The 27759-nt window shown below is 33.7% G+C and overlaps 4 protein-coding genes across 7 annotated transcripts; 1 reads left to right on the top strand and 3 right to left on the bottom strand.

The window, feature by feature from the left end:
* Positions 1-5538: 5538 nt before the first annotated feature.
* LOC112791579 (histone acetyltransferase type B catalytic subunit) lies at positions 5539-8793 on the top strand. Of its 2 annotated transcripts, XM_025834471.2 has the most exons (9): positions 5539-5901; positions 6354-6463; positions 6556-6624; positions 6773-6811; positions 6892-6968; positions 7115-7214; positions 7347-7428; positions 7529-7689; positions 7825-8793. In XM_025834471.2, exons 1-9 carry the CDS (start codon positions 5781-5783, stop codon positions 8485-8487), a joined length of 1422 nt encoding a protein of 473 aa, XP_025690256.1. In that variant the 5' UTR covers positions 5539-5780; the 3' UTR covers positions 8488-8793. The 2 variants fall into 2 exon arrangements, with proteins under 2 accessions (XP_025690256.1, XP_072083527.1); XM_072227426.1 differs by lacking the exon at positions 6773-6811 and having other exon boundaries at positions 5552-5901; positions 6556-6639; positions 6868-6968.
* A 281-nt stretch (positions 8794-9074) lies between these two features.
* LOC112791580 (mannose-1-phosphate guanylyltransferase 1) lies at positions 9075-12907 on the bottom strand. Of its 2 annotated transcripts, none has more exons than XM_025834472.3 (5): positions 12480-12907; positions 10917-11058; positions 10459-10521; positions 10128-10367; positions 9075-10054 (listed from the first exon to the last, which is right to left on the bottom strand). In XM_025834472.3, exons 2-5 carry the CDS (start codon positions 11025-11027, stop codon positions 9383-9385), a joined length of 1086 nt encoding a protein of 361 aa, XP_025690257.1. In that variant the 5' UTR covers positions 11028-11058; positions 12480-12907; the 3' UTR covers positions 9075-9382. The 2 variants fall into 2 exon arrangements, with proteins under 2 accessions (XP_025690257.1, XP_025690258.1); XM_025834473.3 differs by having other exon boundaries at positions 10917-11049; positions 12480-12810.
* Positions 12908-14218: 1311 nt separating this feature from the next.
* LOC112791581 (wall-associated receptor kinase-like 20) lies at positions 14219-16720 on the bottom strand. The gene is made up of 3 exons (XM_025834475.3): positions 15868-16720; positions 15684-15743; positions 14219-15498 (listed from the first exon to the last, which is right to left on the bottom strand). Exons 1-3 carry the CDS (start codon positions 16652-16654, stop codon positions 14435-14437), a joined length of 1911 nt encoding a protein of 636 aa, XP_025690260.1. The 5' UTR covers positions 16655-16720; the 3' UTR covers positions 14219-14434.
* A 2901-nt stretch (positions 16721-19621) lies between these two features.
* On the bottom strand, positions 19622-25029 carry LOC112791582 (ultraviolet-B receptor UVR8). 2 transcript variants are annotated; one of them, XM_025834476.3, is made up of 11 exons: positions 24475-25029; positions 23577-23650; positions 23406-23490; positions 23111-23242; positions 22710-22934; positions 22389-22628; positions 21957-22000; positions 21138-21320; positions 20826-20916; positions 20459-20502; positions 19622-20266 (listed from the first exon to the last, which is right to left on the bottom strand). In XM_025834476.3, the coding sequence occupies exons 1-11, from the start codon at positions 24668-24670 to the stop codon at positions 20144-20146; spliced, it is 1437 nt and encodes a 478-aa protein (XP_025690261.1). In that variant the 5' UTR covers positions 24671-25029; the 3' UTR covers positions 19622-20143. The 2 variants fall into 2 exon arrangements, with proteins under 2 accessions (XP_025690261.1, XP_025690262.1); XM_025834477.3 differs by having other exon boundaries at positions 19622-20389.
* Between the last annotated feature and the right edge of the window lie 2730 nt (positions 25030-27759).

Raw genomic sequence — 27759 nt, forward strand, 5'->3', positions numbered from 1 at the left:
TTCTTGAAGGTTTGATTTGTAATAGGATAGAAAAGAGAGGTAAAGAGTGAAGTGGATTAAATCAAAACTTTTATGTTTTTTGGTTATCCACGGTATTTCCTAGCTCGACAAGCCAATGACTAATCCGTTGTGGATCTAAACACCTTTTCATAAGTACAAAAAGTTGGCGTTGTTTGATGTTTGATCTATGTTGTTGACTCCATCTGGTAGGATAACGTGGTGTTGTTTTTGTTAAAATAATAGCATAAAGCTTCATCTGCTTTGCCGGCAAATCATGTCAAGCAAGGGAAATTATTCATTCATATTAACGTTTTGTTGTTTTTGTTCAAATAATAGCATAAAGCTTCTTTTGCTTTGCCGTCAAAGCATGTCAAGCAAGGGAAATTATTCATTCATATTAATCTTGTTTAGATATTTGAGATGATCTTATTCTCCATTGGATGAGATATTGAGATATAACTCGAAGCACCAAGAATAGAGAATGTAGGTATGTGCAGAAGATACTTGATGATCAAGTCAATATAAGTGAATTTCGATATTACTTTTTTATACAAAAATACACACTATTTTTTGTTCTTATAACCTATTATTATCACCATTTTGAACTATGATTACAAACACTATTCCAAACTATATTTATCATTCCAATTTATAATACCACAAATATTCATAAGCTCAACCCCTCGTATCACCACAAAAATACTAAATTAGAATCTGCTTAAAACTAAATAAACACGTATGTGGAGTACGTGTTTTGCTCTCCTAACCAACTTATCCGATAAAATCAAATAATCACGTGTCAACTCAAATCGGTACAGGAATCTCTCCATAAATCTCTCTACACAAACTCCAAACGAATCACTAAAACACAGTTACCGCATGATTAGCCATAACACTTTAAAATAGTTACGGAAATGTTGATAACCATTTCAAATACAACAACTTTATAAATATAAGTGACTCACTAGGTTATAGGTACGTTATTCACTCTGAATATCATCCCTTGTACTCATACGTTGGAGTGCCTTTGCAGGTGCCCACCGCTGCCGTTCTTGAAAGAAGCCGACACATAATCCACTTGATCTGAGGAGAGGCGAGCTTGAACTTGCAACTCAACTAGCTATATCTTAGAATCGCTCTCCACCCAAGAACAGAACCCTTTTTAATTTTTATAAGGGGGTTGAGAATAAATTCGATGATTATTCAGTTTAGTTGGCCGTCCATGAGAATTAAGTTATAATAAAATAATTTGATCGTTAAATTCATAATTGACTTATAATGTTATAAGTACTATTACACATACAAGTCTTTTTGGCATACAAGTCATACAAGTTACTTACATAACACGCGCGTGAAATCACATTGTTCTTCTTGTATCCCGCGTTCCTTCTCTTCCTCCTCATTTTCCTTCTTCTTCTTCTTTGCGTTTCTCCTCCTTTTTCTTTGCGTGTTTCATCTTCATCGTCGTTTTTTTATTACTGTTGTTGTTGCTGCATTTTTTTTCCTCCTTCTCTTTCTATTGATTTTGCAACATTATGTATTTTTTTCTTCTTTGTTTGATTTTTTCCTCCCAAGAATAATTATGAGAATATGAAATAAAAAGATAAAGAAAAGAAACAGCAGAAGATGAGAAAGAGTTTTGAATTATATAGAACTTATCAGCACACATACACTGAAAATTCTTAAATAATACACTCGAATATCTTCGTGTTACACCCAAATTTACTGCAAATATAGAAAAATGTTTTCTCTAATACTGCATTTTTTTTCTATATTTCATTCTTTCTTTTAGTTGAATTAATGTAAGTTCATCCTCTTTCAAGTAATTTTGCAGCATTATATATTTCTTCTTTTTCTTTGTTTAATTTTTTTTGTTTTTATTCTTGTTACAAGAGTAAAACAAGAAGAAACTTGAGAAGGTAAAATAAAAAAGAAAAGATGAATAAGAAAAAAGAAAAATACAAAGATAGTGATGATGATGAAAAAAGAAGAAGAAGTAGCAGAAGATGAGAAAGAGAAAAAGTAAGAGTTTTGAATTATGCAAAATTTATCAGCACACATACACTGAAAATTCTTAAACAATACACTCGAATATCTTTGTGTTACACCCAAATTTGCTGCAATACAGAAAAATGTTTTCTCTAATGCTGCATTTTTTCCTTTCTTCTTTTCCTTATTTCTTTTTTTTTAGTTGAATGAATGTAAGTTTATCATCTTTTAAGTAATCTTGTAACATTATGTATTTCTTCTTCTTTGTTTATTTTTTTATTTTTATTCTTGTTAAAAGAGTAAAACGAGAAGAAACTTGAGAAGATAAAATAAAAAAAGAAGATGAATAAGAAAAAAAAGAAGATGATGATGGTGATGAAAAAGAAGAAGAAGAAGCAGAACATGAGGAGGAGGGAGAAGAAGAGTTTTGAATTATGCAGAACTTATTAGTGCACATATACCGAAAATTCTTAAACAATATACTCGAATATCTTCATGTTACACCAAAATTTGCTGCAAATACAGAAAAATATTTTCTTTAATGCAGAACTTTTATATTACATTCAATTCAAACCATCAATGATGAAACATTATTCACCTATAGAATCATAAACTAATAACGAAAAAATTAACTAGAATCGAACTACACTTCAGCCACTTGATTGGATTCAAAACAATAATTAATTTCGTTCTGGTTTAATTGATAACCTGAAATTGAATTATTCATTATCTTCAACAACGAGATAATTGATGATGGAGAAGAAGAATGAAAAAGAAGGAGGAGAAGAAATTTCAATGAAAAAAAATGAGGAAGTAGTGTTGATGACGACGATAACGAAAGAGAAAAGAAGAAGAAGAAGAATGTGCGCGCGTGAAAATAAATAACTTGTATAGACTTGTATGGCAAAGGATTCGATGGTCCCAGAACGTTTGGACCATTAAATAGTACCATAACAAAACATGTTTTTTAAGTTTTTCAATAGCTAAATAGTCCGTTTCTAATTTTAAGTACAAATTAACCTCATATATTTGATTTAATCATAAAAACTATTTTTTATTTTATAAATTATTATTTTATCATTCATCTATTATATTTATTAACAATAAAAAACAAAAACAACATAACGAATTAGATCTTTCATTGATCATAATAACTTTTTGGCAATCCCAATCGATTAAAAGTTTATCTTTGATCTATTACATCCATCGAGGATTTTGAAATCGTGTTTTTTAGAAAATCAATCTATTGGATTAACAAAACGATCGATTGAATTTCAGGTTCCCATAACTCAATCGATTGGATTTCAGGTTATCACAAAACAATCGATTAAAAGTTACAAGACAGTATGATTTTCGCAAAAATCAATCAATTGATCATATTACCCAATCGATTGAACGATGATTAGAATGTGGATTTTTTTATAATTCAATCGATTAATTTTTCCAGCTATGTGCTTTTATTGTTAATTATCCTCTACTAGTAATCAATATCATCTTTTATTTTTACTATAAAGGATAACACTGTCCTATCGATTAGAGAGCTTCGCAAGTATGGTCCTCAATTCGCCGGGCACAAACAAGTTCGAGTTTCTAATGACAGATCTGAAGCAGTATTACCTTCCAAAGAAAGTTCTTCATGCTCAGCATTACACGCTTCCACCTCCAAAGCAAACCGATGTGGTACCTACTCTGAAGTAAATAGAAGTTTCTCCATTATAGTTAACGGCAATTTCATAAGGAATCTGAAAATTGTTAGAGAAGTATTTTGTTGAGCTGATGTGCTTTTTAGATTTTTTTGGAATCTTGTGTCATCCCAGTGCTAATTGCAGCTGTTGCAGCCAAAATAATTCAGTATTTATTTATAGGGTTCATGCTATATGGTTGCATTTGCATACGATGATTACTAAAATAATTTCCACATTGAAATGGAGTAAAGTCTCTTATTGAAGTTGAATTTTGGATCTATTCTTCTAGTAGTAAATCAATTACGTTTGATCGTGTACAGTTCCAAACATTTAGATGAAGAAATAATTGATCAAAATCTGAAGTGTTATTAATATGGGCTGTTGGTGTACTGCTTTACCAAACAATTGAATTATGGAACCTGAAATTCAATCGATTGTTTTGTTAATCCAATCGATTGATTTTCTAAGAAACACGATTTTAAAATTCTTGACGGATGTAATGGATCAAAGATAAACTTTTAATCGATCAAATTGCCAAAAAGTTATTACCATCAATGGAAGATCTAATTCGTTATTATTTTTATTTTATAAATTATTATTTTATCATTCATCTATTATGTTTATTAACAATCAAAATAAAAAAAATAACGAAATATATTTTTCATTGATCGTAATAAACTTTCTGACCATTCCATTCGATTAAAAGTTTATATTTGATCCGTGACGTTCATCTGTTTTATCATTCATCTGTTTTAACTGCTTTTGTACTCTTCATCGTGCAAAATGACGAATTGCCGAGTGATGTTGGTGTCATCCCTGGAGCTGTAAAACAGATGTTCTATATATTGAAGGCTCAGAATACAAAGCACAACATAAAAGTAATGTTATTAGAGCTTTACTATGAGAAAATAACGGATCGTGTGTCTCTTAAAAAAACTGTAAAATCTGAAGATGATAAGTCTAAAAGTTCTATCGCTCTAATGGAGGATTGGAAAGGGGGCTTCCATTGTTAATCTAGGAAGAATTGATTAAAAATTTGTAATTATATACTTCATATATGTCTTACCAATATATGAATAGATTATTAAAATGCTTTGATATATATTGCATGGTGTTTTTTTTTCTAGTCAAGATTCAATAGAGAGGTCAAATCTTGAACAAATGAAAAGAACAAAATAGAATGCAAATAAATAAAAATATATGAAATTTTTTTACATAAATTAATTATATAAAATAAAATATAATTCACAAGACATAAAATTTGTATGGCACTGTTGTTGAAATAATAAATGAAAATGACATTACTTCATCATAAAAATATGAGTTTTTTAAATTAAAATATCTCTATAGTGCATAGAAATAGAAAAAAAATTGTAAAAGCTTTCAATCGATTGAATTGTGAGATCTCAAGTTGTTTTGAAGCATTCAATCGATTGGATAGTATAAGCAATCGATTGAATTTTTAAAAACCCACATTTTAGTCATCGTTCAATCGATTGTTTTATGATAACCGTAGTTCAATCGATTGAGTTATGAAAAACCTAGAATTCAATCAATTGATAATCCAATCGAACAGCCCTGGACGAACGTCACGGATCAAATATAAACTTTTAATATTGAAATGGCTAAAAAATTTATTACGATTAACGGAAGATCTAATTCGTTATTATTTTTTATTTTGATTATTAATAAATATAATAGATAAATGATAAAATAATAATTTATAAAATAAAAAATAATTTTTATAATTAAATAAAATATATAGAATTAATTTATAATTAAAATAAAAAATTATTTAATAATTATTAAAAAATTTAAAAACATATTTTATTATAGAGCCATTTAATGGTCCAAACCTTTTGAGCAGTCGAATCCTTAGCCTTGTAGGAGGAGAATAATTTTTTAATAAGTTTTTGAGAGAGAGAATGAAAGCTTACCCAAAAAAAGGAAGAAAAAAAAGCAGGGTTCACCGAAACATGTTGGTCCTAGAATTATTGAGGATTGAGTTGTGTAAATTACAAAATGGTCCAAATTAATTTCCCCTCCCAATTCATTTCCCGCTCTACAAAACCCTAACCCCTCTCTCTTCCCTCTCAGCTTAGAAACATGGGGCAGAAACAGCAGCATAATACAGATCCCAACATCGAACCCAAGAAGCGACGCCGCGTTGGGTTCTCCGCCGAAGACGACGGTGTTGAAGCCAAACACTGCATCAGAATCTTCCTAGGTACTCACTGCATTTTGATTTGGCCATCTCCACTTTCTGACGCGAAAAGGTTTTACCTTTTGAAAATGGGAATGTTTAAAGAGATTAGTTCCGGGTCTAGTTTAGTAGCTTCTCACTTTTTCAAAGTGAGATTGGTGTTTTTAACATTGTAGGTTTCCAGGAATATGTTATATTGTTTATTTGTTCAAGTTGGACATTTTCATGTATTTAAGAAGCTGACTATGAAATTAAACATTATTTGTGGGTTCGATGGAGGCATGGAGCCTTTGTTGGTGTAGTTTCTGCACTTTATTATCTTGATTTTGTTATTCAATTGATTTGTTTTATATATGTTTGAAAATATGAAAATGTTTGGTTGTTTGGCTTTGGTACACGGTCTTGCATTTATTTGGTTTATTATTTCTTCCCGTTTTCAGTCTTCATATGATTGAATTCTAAGAATTGATGTGCAGTGTCAAAAAAAGAGGAATTCCTGGCTCCAGAGAGTTCGGCCATTGAGCCTGTGGATTTGAATGCCTTTTTTGGTGATGATGGAAAAATATATGGATACGAGGGGTTGAAGGTCAGATATGTTTGTTGTAAAACGTTCTTATAATCTTATCTGAACATTTCATTATGGTATATGATGTTATCGTTCTATAATTATTTATGCAGATTAATATCTGGGTTAGTAGCATATCGTTTCGGGCATATGCTGATATTACCTTCCAAAGTTCATCTGATGTAAGTGCTGAATTCGTAGACTATTGAGGGAAAATGGATGGTACCTCGTCGGTGGTTTTAAAATTTACAATTTTTCTGTTGTTTGTATTCCTTTGTATTGTTTTTGACACTTTCTGTAAATTTACCATTCAATGTTTCAACTTTCAAGAGAGGCAAGGGGATCACAGACCTAAAAGTTGCTCTTCAGGTTGGCATCAATATCCATTGTGAGACCGATATTTGTGTACCTTTTACCTGTTATAGTGTGGCTTATGTTTTTTTTTACAGAATATTTTTGCTGAGACTCTTGTTGAGAGCAAAGATGAATTCATTCAAACTTTTATCACAGATAAGGATTTTATCAGGTAATATATGTTCATCACTTTCTTTGTGCTCTAAAATATCCCATTTTCTCTCTGAAGCCTTTCCGTGTTTTTAATATATTAATTGAAAAATGGATTTTAAAACTGTATTACTGTGGATGGTATTGCTAAATTTTATTGGTTTACAGAACAACTATCTCAAGTGGCAAGGTTTTGCAGCAGAAAGTTTTTAATGGGCAGATCAGTGATTCTAATACGGATGCAGATTCAGTGACATCTAAAGTTGAGGTTGTAATTTAAATTTAGGTTTAATATATTGTCAATGCTGATGGCAGAAGCATAGTTGCTTAGTTATGCACATGCATATTTAGGGTAATATTTTAAAACTGTGTTGTTTGATATATATATCTCCTGAAGTAGGTTGTTCGTATGGTGGTAGGCAGCATGGCTACTGGGCACCTTTACAGTCGTCTAATACCTCTTGTGCTTCTTCTTGTCGATGGTAATTTTCACCCATTAGTATATCATAGTATTGCTTGTCTATAGGGATATTCATCCTTCATATAAATGTTTTTAACAAGTTCGGTTTATTTGTCATTTAGGTAGCAGTCCAATTGATGTTACGGATCCACACTGGGAATTGTATCTTGTAACCCAGAATGAAACTGATCAACAGGGAGAGACTCAATGTAGGTTGATTGGTTTTGCTGCTATCTATCGATTTTACCACTATCCTGGTGGTACTCGTTTGCGACTTAGCCAGGTTTGTTGTGTTCTTGAAATTCACTAATAGCTGTTGGACCCCCAACCAATTTCAACATGCTTTTTCATAATATGCTGAAACACTTCTTTCTGGTACTGTTTATATATGATATTTTCCCTATCAATGGCATGGCAGATACTGGTATTGCCTCATTACCAGCACAAAGGCTATGGCCGATATATTCTTGAAGTGCTAAATGATGTTGCCGTATCTGAAAATGTTTTTGACATCACAATAGAAGAGCCATTAGATAACCTGCAACACATCCGCACATGTTTGGATATACCTCGCCTGCTTTGTTGTGAACCAATCCAGCAGTCAGTAAAGGCTGCTGTTTCACTGCTAAAGCAAGGAAGACTATCAAAGAAGACTAATCGTCCACGACTAATGCCACCTCCCAGTGCTATTGAGTATGCCAGGAAAACTCTGAAAATTAACAGGAAGCAGTTTCTCCAATGTTGGGAGGTTTTGCTCTACCTTGGCCTTAATCCTGTTGAAAAGCACATGGATAACTTTTTGAGCGTTATCTGCAACCGCATAAAGTATGAAATCTTAGGAAAAGATTCTGGCACTTCTGGGAAGCAACTCATTGACGTTCCAACTGAATTTTCAGAGGAGATGTCATTTGTCATGTTCAAATCAGGAGTGAACGAAGATAATGCTGTGCAGGTGGATGACAGTCAGCCAAATCAAGAAGAGCAACTGCAGAAGTTGGTTCAAGAAAGGGTGAAAGAAATACAGTCGATTGCGGAGAAGGTATCCCTGCATCGCAAGAGCGCAGATGTTGCTGTAAATTGACAAGATGGCGTCAGGGTGGACAATTGGAGGTTTTGTTTCTGGACAAATCTTATGCTTACCTTGGTAGGCATTTCTGAATCCATCCCTGGAACCAGAAAACATTGTTTGTGGTTCTTTTTAATAGGCTATATTTGAAAATTTTTCCTTCTAGGCTGTAGAGGAACCAGTGTGACGTAGTTTTTGCTTTTTAGGATTTACAAGCATGTAGCGGACATGAGATGGATTGATCGGAGTAAATTGTGTTAAATCTAGTGCTGTTGAGCAGTTTCTTATATCCTAGACATAAAGACGAATTCAAACCAAAAATGATCTTTGACGCACTCAGCTTAATATTATATTTTACACGTGTAAAATAGGAACCGGATGCTTGACACTAAATTATTCTGTATAAAATCTAAAGCATCAAGTGATAAATGGTTTTTTTATTTAATAAATTTTGTTTTAAATTTTCCTTCTGCCACGTTCGTCGTAAGAAATACAGAGGTGATAAATTGTAGTGTGCCTTTCCCTTTCGGGACAATGTCGCATCAATTATTTTGTTTTCTAGCTAGATTTGATTCTATTTCTAGCTCATAATATACGAACGATTTTAGATAGAATTCAGAAACAGCTAAATAAATAATTTCTATACACAGTGAAAATTATATGACTTTGAACTTTTGAAGCATGACTAACTTAATGCCATTTAACATTTGTTAATCATGGCACCGACTGATTCTAGACAAACTGACGTGTATAAATGCAGGTAAAGAGAAAAGAACTGTGATGAAGGGAAAACAAATGGATGCCAAATAAAACCAAAATACAAAATGTAAACTTAATAACTTACCACCAAGCCACATGCTAAGAATTTAGTTGACATTCATTTAAAAGAAAAATTTGAAAGACATCAACATCACATGACTATCTCTGGCGTCACAAGGCTTGACTTGATCTCCTTGTGGGGCAAAATAAGGCAACCATTGGTGTAAATTTCATCACACACATGCACATCTTCTCCAAGGACAGTCATGTTCTCCAAACGAGCCCATTGCCCGATAGTGCAATGCCAACCAATGATGCTGCTTGATATGCAAGCATGATTTCTTACACGAACTCCTCGCATTATTGTGCAGTTTGAGAGCCTGACACCTGACTCAATAATGCAGCCAGGGCCAATGGCAACATCAGGTCCAATGAGGCACCCCTCGCCGATTTTGGCAGTTTCATCCACAATGACATTCCCCACAATGTTGGGACCTGCGGCCAACTTAGAAGGAGTCTTTTTCCTCAATGAATCCAAATAGAGTCTCAGGCCGGTAATGTAGTCCTTTGGCATTCCAATGTCCATCCAGAATCCGGGCAGAACCATTGCATAGAGCTTTTTCTCTTCCGCTATCTTTGGAAACACCTGTTTCTCAATTGAAGTGGGCCTCAGTTCAATCCGATTTAAAACTGAGGGGTTCAATAGGTAGATTCCGGCGTTGATTTTATTACCAACAAACAACTTTGGTTTTTCTACAAATTTCTCAACCTGCCCGGTGGTGTCCTCCATCACAACCACACCATATTTGGATGGTTCATCAACCTACAAAAATATACTAAAAAATGATATTAACTCTGGCATGTTTCCAATACTTCAAATTTTTAAATCCGGTTACCTTTGTCACCATTATGGAAGCCTCTCCTCCATGAGCTTTGTGGAATTTGATCATTTCTTTAAGTGGGTACTCACTGATAACATCACTGTTGAGAACAAAAAATGGATCTCCAGATTCATCTATCAACTTATCTCTGGCAAGAGCCAAGGGGCCTGCTGTCCCCATTGGTTCAGCTTCTTGAGAACAAGTGATTTTGATGTCAAGCTTTGCTTCAAAATCCTTCAGGAAATTCAACATTACCTACAAGGAAAAGTATTGCCAAATTCAGAGAAGAAAAAAAAAAGGGAAGCCTTGACCACATAGTGTGATAAGGAGGGGTTACAATCCTAACCTCCGGTTGGTAATTGATAGCTAGTACCACTTCACTGACTCCAACAGCCTTAAGGGCTTCAATCTGTAAAATAAATAAAATGAAAAAGGTAAATCACTATGATGGTCTATTAATCCCTCTTAAGACAATTATACAAGAAGGAGATGCATAAATACAAATTTGGCTCATGCACATGCACATATTTTAAATACATGCACGAGGTTGGTTATTGGATAAGATAAAAATTGTAGGTAGGGACCATTCATCCATCTAACAGGCTATAGCTTTCGTGTATCCAAAATATAAAAATCAGAAATGTCTTATTTATACAAACTTCTGAAAAGATGACATATCCATGATATCTTGAAGAAACTACATTAGAGATAGCACACGTGCTACTCAACAAGCCCAATCACTAATTTACTCATACAGGCATAAGTGAGGTATGAATTCCAGAAAGAGGAATCAGAAAACCTTACCTGATGCAGAATCATGGGTTTGTTAGCAAAATCAACAAGAGGCTTGGGAACACTGAGTGTCAATGGCCTCAACCTTGTTCCAAACCCACCAACCAGAATCAGCGCCTTCATTGTTATATGCCTTTTGCTTTTCCTACAAATTCTAAATTTAGAATCAGATCAATAAAGGTCAACAGAGAACACAACCTCAAATGTGAGAGATTCTGCCCTGTCCTATAAATATACATCCAAGTAAAGAAAGAAGTTTCTTAAGACATTTGGCAAAAGTAAAAAAACAAAAAGAATTCGCACCTCAGCTAGCAGGTGTTCTTGGGAGTGTGACTCAAATACACATAAAGATAGTGACTGAGATATTAAAAAAAAAAAACTGAGAAAAACAGTATGTTAATTAAGCTTTAAGACATAGGACCTGAAAATATTTAATACACATCCAAAAGAACCAACAAAAAGATCAGGTTATGCGTCTTAATAAGAATCATATATGTATAAAGGGAAGTAAGAGTGATGCAGGAGGTTTATCTGGAGGTGGAAACAAAGACAAAATCCAGCTATTCATAGGCACTAACTTTCAGTGAGAATGACAAAAAATGGCTTAACTCTGGAGAGGCTTGATTCCTAAATGGCATTGTATCTAAAGTGTAACCATACTACAAGGTAAAATTCAGTATTGTGCTGTTAATTTATAGTACAAGGATGCTTCCTTATTTCAGTTCTAAAATATTTCCTACATAGCTTTCACAATGACAAAATGTCCACTGGAAAAGAGTTCAAGTAATTGCATTAACTCTGCATTAGAAAACCAAATATGCTACAGATAGGGAGTTAAGTTCGACTACTATTGAAAGAAATCCATAGGAATAATCTAGTTCCAAATTACACATTTTGGTACACTGATAACTTTGCCAACAAATTTTGAACTACAAGAAATTTGTAAGAATATGGTTATTATATAAATCAAACACAAGATTGAGTCAGGCCAGTTCAGCTCAGGGCATGGGATAAAAGGCTTCTTCTTTACATTGTTTTCGGACACAGATTTCTCAAAAGAGCAACTAAACACATCACATCAGGACTTTTTTACGTCAGAATTATTCTGTTACATCACAAATGCACCAGGCATAAAATCGAAGAACACGAAAAGACATCTACTAAACAGATAAAGCAATCCAATAACTAAAAGAAAACAGAAAATTTAAGAAACAGTAACACCAGCTGCACCAGATCTGACTAGTACAAAATGAATTTCATTCACCCTTGTTAAATACAAAGTGAATAACAAATCCACATTACAAATACGAACATCACGTGAAAAATATGAAATATAGAGCAATCACGAATTCAAACATGAAAAGCATAATTCATAATCGGAACAAACATAAACAATGTTATTGTAAGAATAGCCTCATCTCAATCAATCAATCGCAGGAAACTAATATCAACACAAAAATACGAAAAAGAAAAATCTATTACTCAACGTGAACCTGAATCGAGAGAGAGAGAGAGAGAGAGAGAGAGAGAGAGAGAGAGAGAGAGAGAGGGGGGGGAGAGAGGAATTGAATTGACCTGAGAGAAAAATAAAATGAGATCGGAGAGATCCGAAAGGCGAAAATGGAGGGAGTGAAGACGGTGAATTAGTGGGTTGTGGAATTGGCTGAAACAACCAAACCCCGTAGACCCTCTGTGTTGCGATGGCGTTGGTGGATTCTGTCTTCTTCGTCAATCGTCATCTTCTGTTTTTAATGAACTCTATCACTTTTTTTTTCTTTTTCTAGAATACTTAACAGTTAAACTGATTTATTCCTTTTTAGTCCTTCAAGGGAGGGTAAGCTAGTAAGGCCTTGTTTGGCGGAGCAGCGTCGGTGAGGTCTTAGCTTTTAGTTTTAGGCCTTTCTCCACTTTGGGTTACTAACTTGCTTATTTAAACATGAAATATGATTTTTTTCCTTTTCTTTATTACATGGTTATTTTATCAGTAATGTTATATCAGCAACACAAATAACATATATCAAAGCTTCGTGTATAAGGAGTAAAGTTTCTTTTTATCTTTTTTTAAATTGCAGTCAAAACCTCCACGGGATTCATGTCATTTGAGCCTTTCCCTTTTGTAAAAAATTTGGTCATCATTTTACACATTTGAGTCATTTAATTTGGCAGCAGCCCTAGGAGACTAGTAGTTTTAAGATTGTGCGTCCGGCCAAGACATCTGATCTAAAATTTGAGATTTCAATCATGCAAACATATGTCCGCTATTATTAGTCCATAATTATTTGTGCCACTTAATGATTAATTACTATTTGGATAGAGGAGATAGGAACACGTTTCAAGCACATGTAGATGCTTCCATTTTTAGGCACGTGTGGTAAGCTGTCATTTATAAGACGCTTGGTTTTCCAGCGCACACCTTAATTAATTCCATACATTTTGCCATTTTTAATGCCGTATGCTTTGTTTATGCTTTTCTTTTCTTTGGCCTACTATAGTTTATGCCTGCCTTTTCTTCCAACAAGAAAAAACTCTTAGATCTTCGTAATGAAACAACATAATTTGAATGACTTGACTTAAGTAACCAATTCATTACAAACTTTCCTGCCTTCTCTTCTGGTATGAATGGACTCCACAAATGCTTGATGTAATGCGGTGCCGACGTTATAAATTATAAAACGATCAGGATTTAAGGTCGAACATAGTACATCAAATAACTTTATTTTATTAAATTTTTTATTAATTATATATTTAAGTTAAATTACATAAATTATCTTAAACTTCAAAGCACTCTCTCATTATTTGTTTATTCAGTTCCAATTATTTATTTATTATTTTTTATTATATTCTTTTATCTTAAATTTCAAAACACTCTACCATGCATAATTTTTACACATCATACAAATATAAAAAATGAGATCCACACTTTTTCTTCTCATTTTTTAAGCTAGGTACCAATTCTTTAGGAATCATGAAATTCTCCTAAAAGTAAAGGTAAAAGTCATGAATGTTTATAGAGACATCAATAATCAACCATATTATTTATACACTAAAATCAGCTACTAGTATAAAATATATTTTAAAATATAAAAATACATATTAAAAATGAGTTAAATAATACATATATTTGTACATAAATATATAGTGACTAATTTTAGTGTGTATTTTAGTGTGCAAATAACATTTTTGATCAATAATAATGCAAAACCTACTTTTCTGTAAATTTTACAAACTAGAAGCAAAACAGAGCTACTTCGTCTTTGTGCAGAGTTATGTGCTATGGACTACTGGGCTTCGTAAAGCATATCAAACTTCAAATGTTAAGGAAATAATCATTCAAATGGATAGAATGTAAGATGATACACGGAGCATTTCTTTAGTCCTTATAAGCAGCAGGGGTTAAGATTGTACAAATGGTTCTTTCTACAACACAACTTGTTTCGATTTAATTGGTAAAAAAGCGAAGAAACGAGCAACAAAACCCTGAAACAAGACATAAATGAAGTGAATAAAGGAAAGTGAACACAACTTTACATTCAATTCTCCACATCCTTTGCAGTGGCAATACTAATGATATATTCAATCTCCTCTGCCACCTCCTTCATGGAAGGACGGTTCTGCCTCCTCTCCTCCAAGCATCCAAGCGCAAGAAACGCCAACGCCTTCATCGTGTCAATCTCCACGGCACCAGCCCCATTCTTCAAGACCGGATCAATCACCTCCAGCAGCCTCTCTTCCTCCACCATCCTCTGCACATAAACAGCCAAGTTCACATCATCCGCATCCCTGTTAAAATCTATGGCCTTCTGCGCTGTGAGAAGCTCAAGCAGCACAACACCAAAACTATAAACATCACTCTTATCCGTCAATTGGTAGTTCCTATAGTATTCAGGATCAAGGTAGCCAAGAGTACCCTGAGCACAGGTTGAAATGTGGCTCATATCAGTTTGGGCCAACCTAGATAAACCGAAATCGGAGACCTTAGCATTAAGCTTGGAATCGAGGAGAATGTTGCTGGACTTGACGTCTCTGTGGTAAATAGGAGGAACAGCCATGAAATGAAGGTAAGCGAGGCCTTCAGCGGTGTCACGCGCGATTCCAAGGCGGTGCTTCCATGTCAAAAGGCTGCGTTCCTTTTGTAATTGACCCTGCAAGTGGTCGAGGAGTGTTCCGTTTTCTATGAACTCGTAGACCATGATTGGTTGCTGGAGCTCCACGCAGCAACCAAGGAGGCCCACGAGGCTCCGGTGGTTGACTTGGCAGAGTATGCGGACCTCGTTCAGGACTTGGTCCGTTCCTTTGGCGTTGCCGAGCTTGGCGATTTTCACGGCCACTATGGTGCCGTCTTGGAGGGTGCCTTTGTAGACCTCCCCGTAGCCGCCTGCTCCGAGGAGGCGATCCGGTGAGAAGTCATTGGTGGCCTTCTTGATTTCCTTGCCGCTAAAGAGCTTTGCGGGCCTTCCACCACCGCTGGCGTTGAGAATGCCTTCGCGCTCTCTGGCTAGGCGCTCTTGCGCTTCCACAATACGCCGGTGGCGCTTGTAGAGCAGGACAAAGATTGCGGCCAGGATGAGCCCTGCTCCGATCCCGCATGTTAAACCTGCCGCAGATAATTAAGTTAATCTTCTATGGTTAAAATGTATACGTTTTGTTAGTTATTAGTGTACATATCAGTACCTTAAAGTCTTAAACAGAGTGTGTCAGTTATTGTATGAAAATCTCAATGCAAATAAATTGTGTAGTCTTCAACCATATTAAGCTTTCTCTACTTTTGATTATCAATACCTGCTATTAGTGCTGTTCTATCGGTTCCTCCACAGCCATTCGGATCCTGACAAGTAACCTCTGCACAAGTCAACATCAAACTCAACACATCAGTCAACGGTTCCATTTTTTTTACAAGAGAAATAATTCGAAAAAAAAAATGATAAGAAAAAAAGTTCAACGATTCTGTACAAGTACAACTTACTTTTTGTGCAGACCCCATTAATGGGATCCCACACAAGATCATTGATGCAGAAGCACCTCTTAATCCCACTCCCATTGTTAGGGTCTGGTCCACACGCCGACGTGGTAGAATCACAATCCTTCTGCGACGCGCAAACCGTTTCCCTAGGCGACAGCCACTGGATCTCCAAACCGGGTTGGGGCCAGCGGTTCACCGGAAGAACCGGGTTCAAGTTCACAAAACTCGAATAGGCACTGCAACCAACATCCCTAACCCGAATCTGGTAGGAGTTACTAGAGCCGCCGGCACGGAACGTGCAACAGAGCGGTCCGTTATTACATACGGAGGCGGATGAGGTGGCGTTGATGTAGGTATGGCAGAGGCTGGAGGAGGAGCAGTTAAGCGGCGACATAAGAAGCGTTTGGGTGCAGTTGAGGTAAACAATGGTATTGGAGCTTGTGATGTTGAAAGGGAGGGTGCTGTTGAGCTGGATCCCTTGGTGAACCTTATCGGTGGTGACGCACGTGTTCGGCACGAGCGGCGCAGGACGGATCACGAGGCGCTGGGACTGAGGGTTTATGGACTCGATCGGGTAGGAGTTGTTGAGCGTGTCGAAGACCAGTGTGTTGGAGGAACAGCGGATCTTGTAGGCGGGGTCGCCACAGGTTGGCGTGGTGCTTAGTGGGAATGGGACGGTGGCATTGCCGCACCGGGGGCAGGGGGTTGCTGGTGTCACGTGAGGAGCACGTGAGATGAAAAGAAGGGATGATAGAAGGAAGAGGAGGAGTTTGGTTGGGGTGGCCTCCATTGTGCGCGGGAGATCAATGAAGAACGAAGAAACTGAAGGGGTTGCATTAACGGTATAGTATATGTGGCGCCACTTATAGTTTTTGCTATTTTCATTTTTATTTATTTTATTTTGTCGTTGTTCAATACTGAGGGCTTTGACTTTCATGATCACTAAATATATTTATTTTCACCGAAAAAAATGTTTGGTGTTATCTATGGGGCGTTTACGTGAGAAAAAGAAAAAAATCAATTACTCTACAAATGACAAAGGCAGTAATTTTATATTTTCTTTATGACATATAAATACGAAGACCGAAAGATAGAAATATTAGAGACAGAAAAGTTAAAATTATCAAACTAAAATAAAAGCAAGATAAATTTCTTTTCTTCTTTAATTATGTTCTCCATGAAAAAAACTTCATAAACTTTTGTCTCTGAATTTTTATTGTTTTGGTTTTCGTATTTCTGTCTTGGAACCAAAAGCAAATGTAGCTTAAGTTCATGCATTTGGGATTTTCAGTTGTTAAAATAATTGATTAGGCATGCAACGTTATCTTATTATTATAAATTAGATGTATCCATCATGGATCGCAATATAGTAGTAATAATTAGACTATTCACTAATCACTACAGGTCATCTCAAGGGTAAACACAACATGTAGTCACTAGGTGTCCATGCCCGGCCCGATTCTATTCGATCCGACCTCGAACACTTTAGAAATTATTTTAGTGTAATTTTACCGGATTTAGAATTGAATAAGGATCTTAAAAATAGATTCGATTATTATTTTGGGTCGGGTCTATGCCATGACTCGGGTCATCCGAACTCGACCCGGTGGCCCGGTCATCATACACAATTAATATTTTGTGTTATTAGTGATAGATGATGACTATTCTTATGTGAAATTTAAGTGTTTGTAAACTTTAATATTTTGTGTTATTAGTTATTATATGACTATAAGTTAATATTTTATTTTTAAAATGCATAAGATTTTAGACTAATGTATAATATTATGTTATTTGTATTGATTTAAATATTTGATGTTATTAGACAATATTAGTATTAATTATGATTATGCTTTAATTTTAGAGAAGAGTTGATTCTTATTATATTTTTCTAAGTGAATTTTATTATGTCAAATAATGGTTGGAGTCTTGAAAATTTGGATATTTTTACATGCTAGCTTATAAGAAGGTACCAAGGTAATGTAATATTAACGACCCGGTTTTCACCCGATATAATCGTGAACCGAAAATGTATAGATTTTATCGGGTGTAGGGCCAAATTCGGATCTAATAAATAGACCCGATATATATTTCAAGTCGGATCTGGATCACATCAAACCTGATTTGGCACATCCCTAGTAGTCACACTATCCATTTAGAAATTTCACTGGCTAACTAACATCCAATTTGCCAACTTCCAATTAATTTGTCAAAATTAGTAATTTAAATTGTTTTAAATTATCATTACTTAGTAATTTTTTAAATTTTATTTTTTCAAAAATATAAAATTAATAAATATTAATTATAGTTGTTTAAATTAAAATTTATTTATCTGTACTTTTCCTTCGTTTATTCATCATAAGAAAAGAGAAATCGAGTATGTCATTGAGCTAATAGTGAATAAATTTAAACTTGTATTTTCCTTTAGAAGTGCATAGGTCATGAATTCGTGATCTCACGTATACATGTGACACAGTTCACCTTTGATTGCATCCATCTATTATTTTATTTTTAATTAGAAATGTCAGCGCTGACAGATTAAGGGGGAAAAAAGAGTAATATAGGAAGATTCAATATGAATGTGTTCATATATATTTGAATGTTCTATACGAAATATTCCAGCCTAACACAGCTCATATTTCTGAAGTTTCTGATACCTTTTTTTTCCCTTGGGCGTTACTACTTACTACCTGTGTTCTTAATTAAAATGCAATGAATGGCAAAGAATATCTTCCCACCTAAACATGATTTTGTATATTTGTTGATATTCTTTATCTTACCGTTGACTTTGATTTTATAGATGGAAGTGGAGCAATAGGTCAATGCCACAAAGAGAGAATCAGACAAGAGAGAATAAGGTAAAGTTTCAAATTGCTCAGGAAAAGGGATAAAATAGGGGGTTTTATTAACACATAACAAAGGCTTTATTACGTGTCAAACCAAAATGTAAAGTAAAATTCAAAGGGAAAAAGTGGTAACATTCAAATAAAGCGGGTTGACTTCGAAATATATAGAGTAGGTAGTAGCATACAAAAATGAAAACAATGTGCTGGTTTTGGGTTAATGCAAATAACATCCATATACGAGCTATCTAGAAACGCCACTAACTAATGGATTCATGAAGATGAATAACCTTAATCCTAATTCTCAACTTGTCAATAAATATATTATGTTGACTTTTACGACATTAGCTTAGTTTTTGTTTCACACAATCTATCTTCAAATGTTTGGTATTTAGCCATGAGACAAAAATAGACTACTAGGATAAGATCAGATGAGATGTATGGCAACTGGCAAGACCCGCAAAATAATGCGGAAAACCACCTTTGCTATTTGACTTTGGCTCCAACCATTAATTATTTCTTAACTTTCTAATCTTTAATTCTTTATACATTTAGCTCGATCCATGTTGAAATTAGAATTTACTCCTGCCCAGTACATAAGACACTTTCCATTCTGAATCTAGTTCACTACAATTAAGTGTGACTAACATTCTTGTAATTCATTTTCAAGTCATATTCGACTTAAAAAGGCCAACAGAATAATTGTGAAAAATTAGAATTTACTCCTGCCCAGTACATAAGACACTTTCCATTCTGAATCTAGTTCACTACAATTAAGTGTGACTAACATTCTTGTAATTCATTTTCAAGTCATATTCGACTTAAAAAGGCCAACAGAATAATTGTGAAAAACACGTCGCACATGAAAATGACGAGAAATCATAAGAATTATTGCCATTCTTATCAGAAACAAATAATTGAGAAAATCGCTGTTTATGCCGTTATTGTATCAAGTATCAATCCCGTACATTTGATTCGGATTCCAAGGATAACATGTACATCATATCATATATACTAATCCAATTCTAATAATATGAAACCCCCTTAATCCACAACTTGATGCCAGCATAGCATACAAATTTCTAAGGCACATATAATTACACTGGCAGAGTTTTATACAATAGAATAAAATATACACACTATGAAGAAGACTAATGTTACATCATAAGATGAAAGGGAACCCCACTATTTCCTTTTCAAAACAGAAATCACTATGGGATGTTGTTAAATGCTAAGAGCCAGTAGGTCATGGTGATTTCAGATATTCACACCATGAAAGAATACAAAGCGTATACATATGCATATGTATACCACTACTACTGTATGTACATATACATATGACTTACCATAGCTTAATAACTAAATCAAGAAAAGATGGTGCCTAACTAACTACCAAAATTGGGGTCAATGAGCCTCAAAGGAAGAAGCCATGACTTCAATCAGGTGATCGACTCTGCCAGAACAAGTGTGTGCCACCACCCACATGCTACGTTCTTCGCTACACAACCTTCCATGGTTACTTCTGTAGGGATGTTACGGTCGATCACATCCCCGAGTCCTAGCTGCCACACACCCCAAATTACTCCTTAGAACATTGTGGTAAGAATGCAGCTAATTCATAAAGCATTACATACATCCTTGCCACTTTATAGACTCGGAGAAAAACTTCAGCAATATTTTATTGACTGCATAGATATAGAACATTGAAATATAAACAAAAAACACATGAAAAATGGACAGCAAAAAATAAGCACCTGGCCATACTTGTTCCATCCCCAGCAGAAGACTTTTCCATTCTCTGTCAGTGAAAAAATTTAAAAAAAAAAAAAGCAAACTAATGAGAATATGTTAATGTTAGGAACGTGAATTTCCAGTATGTTTATAAACTACCAATATAATCAAAGATACAAGAACGTGACTAGGTATGACACTACGATTTAGGCCAAAACGGAAGGCATAGATATAACTTCTTTGAAAGTGAAGAACACTGGAGAAATCAAACATTCAAACAGACATTCAAGTCAGTGTTAGAGTTCAGTAAAGTGACTTCAGTAGAGTAAAGGCTAACTTCTCCTATGCAGGAAGAAGAACGCTATCACAGCTCTGAAGGTTAAACTATACCTGTAATTGTTGCAGTGTGACGAGCCCCACAAGATATCCTCTTCACGCTCACATTTTCCAAGCTCGGAGCATCTAGCAGCCTTGGTATTGTCTGTCTCAAAAATTTCAAACATAAGGGAAACTGTATAACAGACCATAGAATTTAGGAGCATGACATACATTACAGAGCTTTAGGTGACAGAATTTGTAGTTTCTTTTTTTAATCCTTAAACAGCATTTGTAGTTGATTAGGGAATAATGTTATCACATCATTATGTTCCATTTTTAAATTTGCATGGCAAGTACAGTGGAGAATGGATATCAAGGGTGCACCTCGGCTTGATCAGTACCGGTTCCCAGCTGCCCAAACTGGTTCCCGCCAAATGCATATACATCCCCATCGGCAGATATACAGACAGTATGCCACAGTCCTGCAGCAACTCCCTCTATTTGCATACCCAATAAAGAAGATACGCACGTTGGGCTCAATTCATCATCTGTACTTCCTTGCCCACACTTCTCCAAAACAAGATGACATTAGTTTAGTATAACAAGTATATGATTGCATCAACCAATAGTGATTACAAAGGTAAACATTGTAAAGGAATAGAACAGATTATCCCTTGTTAGAGTGAACTTCATCTTCAACATCGTTGTCCACCATATTCTACTTTACCTACATGTTGATCTTAAAGAAGGTTAACAGTTGATAATATGAAAACACTGGCGTACATGAATAGATTTTTGGCTTAGTTTGGTTTGAATCTTGTGGAAAGGAAGTGCATGGGAGTATTCAACACCTAAGAGCAGCTATCGAAGGGAAGGTGCAACCCCTGTGGCTGATAGTGATACATCACATATCAAGAAAACACGTATCCCAATCAATAAATTGTCTTTTTTGTTTATATATCTTTTCGAGGCCTCGAGGAGGTGAAAATCACATATGCTGCTCTTAGACGGATGAAAACACTGTCTAATATTAAACCAAGCAAGCTTACCATGGGTTAGAAGACATAAGAATTTATTTATGAACAACCTTGACAAATTTTTACTGAATGAAAAGGGAATGCACAGGTATTTAGATATAATTCACTTCCATTTAGGATACGCAACCAAAAGCTCCAATGATATCCATAGATCATTTTAAATTACCTGTCCATAAAGTCCCCAACCAAAAGCAAGCACCGCTCCAGCATCTGTATATTGAATAGACAAACATTGGAATATCAGTATATCTGAATTATGGAGGACCCAAAAAATGAGAAAATTTTTAACTTAATAAGAAACTAAGAAAGTTGTATTGTAACTATCCAACTCTTAATCTGGTATTAAGAATGACATGCCAGATATAGACATTATAGATGTTTTCCCAAATTTATGGACCAATCTAAGCATAACGTTTCTTCATCTCATCAAATAATACAATTCCTAGTCTGATTGTAGCATCTGTTAATTTTCCTTTTCTAAAAGCACCTTCAAGCAACCAATCCTGATACCAGCTAGGCAAATTGCATCATATATGATGCATCTGGATATTCTCTCTTCTGGTTTCACGTGTGACAATGAATAGACAGACACAAGTACCTGTGATTACCACACTGTGTCGACCTCCGCAGGCAATTCCCTTAACATAACTTCCAGGAACTCTAAAGTTATGTCCCTCCGAACCCATGCTCCCACAAGCCAACGATGACAATCTATCTTTACCATAAGGAGAGGAATCAATACAAGGAACAAGATGAGGAGAGGACACCATACGTATTCTGGAACCCAAACCAAGCTGCCCTTCACCTCCATAGCCCCAACCCCACACCTGTCCCATATCTGTAACTTCCAGAAAATTAGAATAAATGATGTGCAATATTTTGGCATAGGTTTATAGATTGTCCATAATGAAATAAATACCTGACAATGCTAGGGTATGGCGTCCACCAGCTGCAACACTTGCTATCCTCACCCCCGGGTTTAGTGTGACAAGACATGGCAATGCAGTCAGAACATCATCACCAGAAGATGATGTTTCAGCTGTTTGCTTTGCTGAAGATACTCTCCTTCGCTTTGTAGTTTCTTCTCCACTGGTACTGGAGGCAGTTCCACCAGTAGATTTTGAGCCTTGAGACCGAGGGCTCACTGTAGCAAAACCACTCTACATCAGTAAGACAGATAAAGGCTAAGTATCCTTCTTTGCTCATTGTAAAAGGCAACACTCTTTTCTTCTTTCTTTTGGTTGCAAACATTCTATCCTACATAGCTGCAGTCCCCTGCCGCCCCCACTTTTAGGCCATTTCAAGAAAGATCAAACATACCTTGCTCCGTCACAAATGAACTCTGCCTTCCAGTTACATCTTTTTCAGGACTTACCCCAGTTGATGGTTCACCAAATACCTTCCCAGAGGGAATACACTCCTTCCATCCCCATGTGTAAACTTCTCCACGTTCTGCAAAGAGACATCAAAGGATGTGTTTGCAATGAGGGTTAAATTTACACATGAATCAAATTTAGCCCCAGTTTTACTCCACTCCAAAGACATAATACTACACATTCAATGTTCCTTCACTCATTCTATTTCAAACCCAGCAAAACAAGGAGATCAAAGTTACCTGTTACAGAAACACAATGTGCCCATCCAGCAGCAGCTTTTACAATAGACACCTCAGGCGGAAGAGGGAAAGGCTCTGGAGTTTCCTTTTGCAGAAAAACTATAAAATGTTAGTTGACTAACAAAGAAGCAACAAAGACTGCAGGAGAACAGTGTCATGGTTATGCATTACCCCGTGCTTCCCAGATGTAACATAGCTTTGGCCTAAGTCATCTGTTGAACCCCATGTTATGAGCTTTCCAGAATCTGATTAAGGAAAGAATTAAAAATAAATAAATAAAATAAGAACAATGATAAATCATTTAAGCAAATATACAAAAACTAAAAGTAAATTACGAATACAATCATCTCACAAATAAAAACAAACAAATAGAGTTTAACTCAAGTTGATTATGACAGCAACATAAAGAAGTAAGAACAACAATGTATTCCATCGGTGAGTAAATGGAGAAGAAATTGATAAATATATTTTCTCTTTAAAAAAAAAAAAAAAACAAATACGAAGAGGGTAAAACTCTGTCTCTCAAGTTTCAACAATCTAACAAAATAACAAGGAAAGGAAAAAGACTAGCTTATGGTGTAGCTGGAGCAAATAGCAAGATTGAAAGTTCAAACAGAAATTTGTAAATAGACAAATCAATAAACTGTTTGCTGGTAACAGAGAGAAAAATTCTTTGATTTTAAAAAACACAACTTGGGTTGCTAGCAAATTAAAAGAAAAAGGCAATTCACTGATAACATCATCAGCATCAGCTTAGTCAAGCTTAGTCCACTGAACCAAGTTCAGTAAGTTGAGCTTCTTCTACTTCCGTCGAAATGGAAAATGAAAAACGCAACATTCAAGACTTTTTAAGAACATAAATAAAGTAGCAGAACCAAAAAATAAATAAATAAAGGAAATTCAATGAATTATCGGTTCCTTCCACAACTTGAACTTTAAAACAAAAAAAACAAGCTTAATTCTCGAATTCCAACCAACAACGAAAACTCAAAATAATACTAATAAAAAGAGGTTTCGAAACAACAAAATAAAGAATTTTCTTTTTTTTTAAATAAAAAAGGTGAATCACCGGAAATGGCCATAGCAAATCCACAACCACCACCGCAAACATCCCTCCAGGAGTGACCGGGTGCTGGAACCCTAGCAAGAACCGGCGTTAAAAGCGGCGTCCTCTGCGGCAGAGCTCCCGGCAGGTAACCCCACATGTACACCAACCTATCCTTCGCCACCATTTCCAATGCCGCTTCGCTCCCCTCCCCATTCATGGCGAATCACACACCCAATGCAACAAAGTTCAAACTTTTTACCCCTCAGATTACAGTGCTATTCTTATTCTTTTGGTTATGGGTGTTTCCGTTTGGTAAGCTCTCAGAAAAAAAAAATGCGATTTTTGGAGTGGCGGAAAGTGCCCTAATCTTTTTGCTTTCGCTCAGCTTGGTGCATAAAAGGGGGCGTATCATTTTCCGCGAGAATGCGGGTGCCACGTTGGATGCTCACGTGGTGCCAAGTACACATGGCATATTTCTAGCCACTACTTGATTCGGCAGTTTCTAGCCACGAGTACCGCGGAACTTTCTGGAAGCTCTGCTTTTTTTTCTTTTTCCTCTGTTCATTCTCTCTCTTCAAACAGCAGCTACGGTGTCTGCTTCTTCTTTGGCCACGTGTTGGGCCCTCATGGTGTCTCCAATCATTATGAGTTTCCACGTGTCGACTCCAGAAAAGCAACACGTCATGAACGTGTGTGTCTCTACGGCAATGTGAAAATGGTTTCGGACTGTGCTATTTACGCGATGTGATACGTTGATGTGTGAAATGATGTTATTCTTGGTTGGAAATTCAAGTTTTCAACTAACGTAAAGGGGGTGAATTCTAAGGGCTCTAATTTTTGTTTAATTTATTTTTTATGATAAAATTTTAATATTTAATAATTATTTATTTTTATATTTTTAAAATTAAATACTAATTTTTAGTTTTTTGATAAGTTTGACAAATATTTGAAGGGTTTTGTTATTAGTGTTATAATAGTGTGACAAAGATGGTTGATATGTGGCAAATCAAAATTGATTAACCAAAATATAGTGTTCCGTATGGGAGGAGTTAGTTGGTGATAACTAAATAAAACAATTTGTGCTAATTAGATTGGTGTAATGGTGTGCATGTATGCAAAATTCATTGTGAAAAGTGAGCCATTAGTTTATTACGTATCCAAATTTTATATTCAACCGGCCACTAGTTCATCTTTTCTTTCTTTTCGATCTTATTGGTACATGGCTTTTTGTCAACCTTCGTGTCTATATTATCTACAGGGACAAGTAATTTTATTTATATAGGCAAGTAATTATAGTTAGTATATACATCTATTATATCTATTATCTATTATCTATTATTAAAATCGAATTCTTTCGCAGCATGTTTTTAAATATATTTTTTAATTTATTTTATTTAATTCATTTAAATATATTAATTAATTATTTATTTAATTTAATTAAAATAAATATCAAATTATTTAATATTTTATTTGATTACATTAATTATAATTAATCAATTACATTAATTATTTAATTTGACTGAAATAAATTCATTAATTTTATTTTAATTTACATTAAATTTTTTGTCTTATATATTTTAATTAACAATTTTTAAGAATGACATAATTATTTATTTATTTGATTTAATTAAGATAAATATCAAATTATTTAATATTTTATTTAATTTTATTAAATATAATTAATTAATTATATTTATTTTTTTATCTCATATATATTTTGATTAATGATTTTTAAGAGTGACATAATTAATCATTTATTTAATTTTATTGAGATAAACATCAAATTGTTTAATATTTTGTTTTACCATATTAACTATAAGGAATCAATTATATTAATTATTTCATTTGACATAAATAAATAAAAATTTGTATTTTTTTTGTCTTATATATTTTAATTAATAATTTTTAAAATATTATAATTTTTACATGGCATATTTATAAGATATTTTTTATATATTTAACTTACTTCATTGAAATATATATGTTATTTGATTTAATTTATTAGTATGTTAATATTTGAATTGTTGTTTATATATCAAAAGTTCTTTTTCATTTTCTTCTTAATTTTAAATATTTTAATTTGATTTTAAATTTCATAATTTTATTCATTGATAATATTTTTTATTTTAGTATCAAATCTAATATTTTTATTAATATTTTTTGTAATTTATTGTTTATTAATTATATGCCCACCATTAATTGTATGATGGTGAATATTTTTTCAATTTATTAAAAAAATATAATTTTATTTCTTCCAAATTTATTTTATCTATGTTTGTATTTCATAACTTATTCACTGTAAAAAAGTTAAACGTACTATAAAAAATATTATTCTTTTACTAATTACTCTTTCATTCGATAATAATTTTTTCCTCCTATAATATATTATCTCTAATCTTTGAATTTGTATCAACTATAAAATATTATTATTTATTATTGTACTTTATCTCTTATTTCTTTTATTTTGTTCTTCTTTATTTAAGTTTTATAATTTTTTTGTAAGTTATATATTTTTTCTATATACATTAATTTATTATAACTCTTTATATGTTGAGTCTTTAATGTTTAAATTATATTTTTTATGTGTTTAATTTTATTTTTAATTTTAAAAATTAAGTAATAAAATAATATCGATAAAGGTTGTTGTGCACCTTTCTCTTAATCTTTTTAGCTTATGTTCTTTTTTGTAAGGTATACAATAATATTTATGCATAAAAGATAAATATAAATTATATCATATCTTCTTTTAGTAAAATTTTACTAAAAGCTGCTATTTCTTTTACTCTATTATGTGATTCATTTTTTCGCTGAAATGATGGTAAGTTTGTAATGATTAAAAAAAATCAATTTAATTATAAATTATATAATATTATTAATCAAATTATATTTTAAACATCAATAAAAGTGTTATTCATTAATTTTATTATTTTTAATATTAAAAATAGTTAAATTTTAAATTTAATTAATTTTATAAAAAAAATTATAACATAAATTACTATGTGTATTTTTAAAAAAATACTTTATATATTATTTCGTATAAGACACGATTTCTACTAGTATATTTAGGGTTTTTTTTTAATATCGGTTTATGAAAGTACATTAATGGCTAAGTGCTAATTATTAAGAATAAATTATACTAGTTCTGTATAAATATAATATTGCCGTTCTCTTATTGTGTTTAACTTGGAAAAAAAATTTTAAAGTGAAAAGATTAATGAATAAATAATAAAATAAAAAGTTAATCATCGCTAAATTTATAAATTTATAAGTTTTATTATATGTAAATTCTATTATTTTAATTTAAGA

Source organism: Arachis hypogaea, chromosome 3 (genome assembly GCF_003086295.3).
Source record: "Arachis hypogaea cultivar Tifrunner chromosome 3, arahy.Tifrunner.gnm2.J5K5, whole genome shotgun sequence".
NCBI lineage: Eukaryota > Viridiplantae > Streptophyta > Magnoliopsida > Fabales > Fabaceae > Arachis > Arachis hypogaea.

Coding starts and splice junctions, on each gene's coding strand:
- LOC112791579 (XM_025834471.2), top strand. CDS start 5,781: ATGGGGCAGAAACAGCAGCATAATACAGATCCCAACATCGAACCCAAG. Junction 6,625..6,772: donor CCTTCCAAAGTTCATCTGAT/GTAAGTGCTGAA, acceptor TCAACTTTCAAG/AGAGGCAAGGGGATCACAGA. Junction 6,969..7,114: donor ACAGATAAGGATTTTATCAG/GTAATATATGTT, acceptor ATTGGTTTACAG/AACAACTATCTCAAGTGGCA.
- LOC112791580 (XM_025834472.3), bottom strand. CDS start 11,027: ATGAAGGCGCTGATTCTGGTTGGTGGGTTTGGAACAAGGTTGAGGCCA. Junction 10,522..10,916: donor AACCCATGATTCTGCATCAG/GTAAGGTTTTCT, acceptor TTTATTTTACAG/ATTGAAGCCCTTAAGGCTGT. Junction 10,368..10,458: donor CTATCAATTACCAACCGGAG/GTTAGGATTGTA, acceptor TTTTCCTTGTAG/GTAATGTTGAATTTCCTGAA.
- LOC112791581 (XM_025834475.3), bottom strand. CDS start 16,654: ATGGAGGCCACCCCAACCAAACTCCTCCTCTTCCTTCTATCATCCCTT. Junction 15,744..15,867: donor TAATGGGGTCTGCACAAAAA/GTAAGTTGTACT, acceptor TGACTTGTGCAG/AGGTTACTTGTCAGGATCCG. Junction 15,499..15,683: donor TAGAACAGCACTAATAGCAG/GTATTGATAATC, acceptor TATCTGCGGCAG/GTTTAACATGCGGGATCGGA.
- LOC112791582 (XM_025834476.3), bottom strand. CDS start 24,670: ATGAATGGGGAGGGGAGCGAAGCGGCATTGGAAATGGTGGCGAAGGAT. Junction 23,651..24,474: donor ATTTGCTATGGCCATTTCCG/GTGATTCACCTT, acceptor TTCCTTAATCAG/ATTCTGGAAAGCTCATAACA. Junction 23,243..23,405: donor ACATTGTGTTTCTGTAACAG/GTAACTTTGATC, acceptor GTCTCTTTGCAG/AACGTGGAGAAGTTTACACA.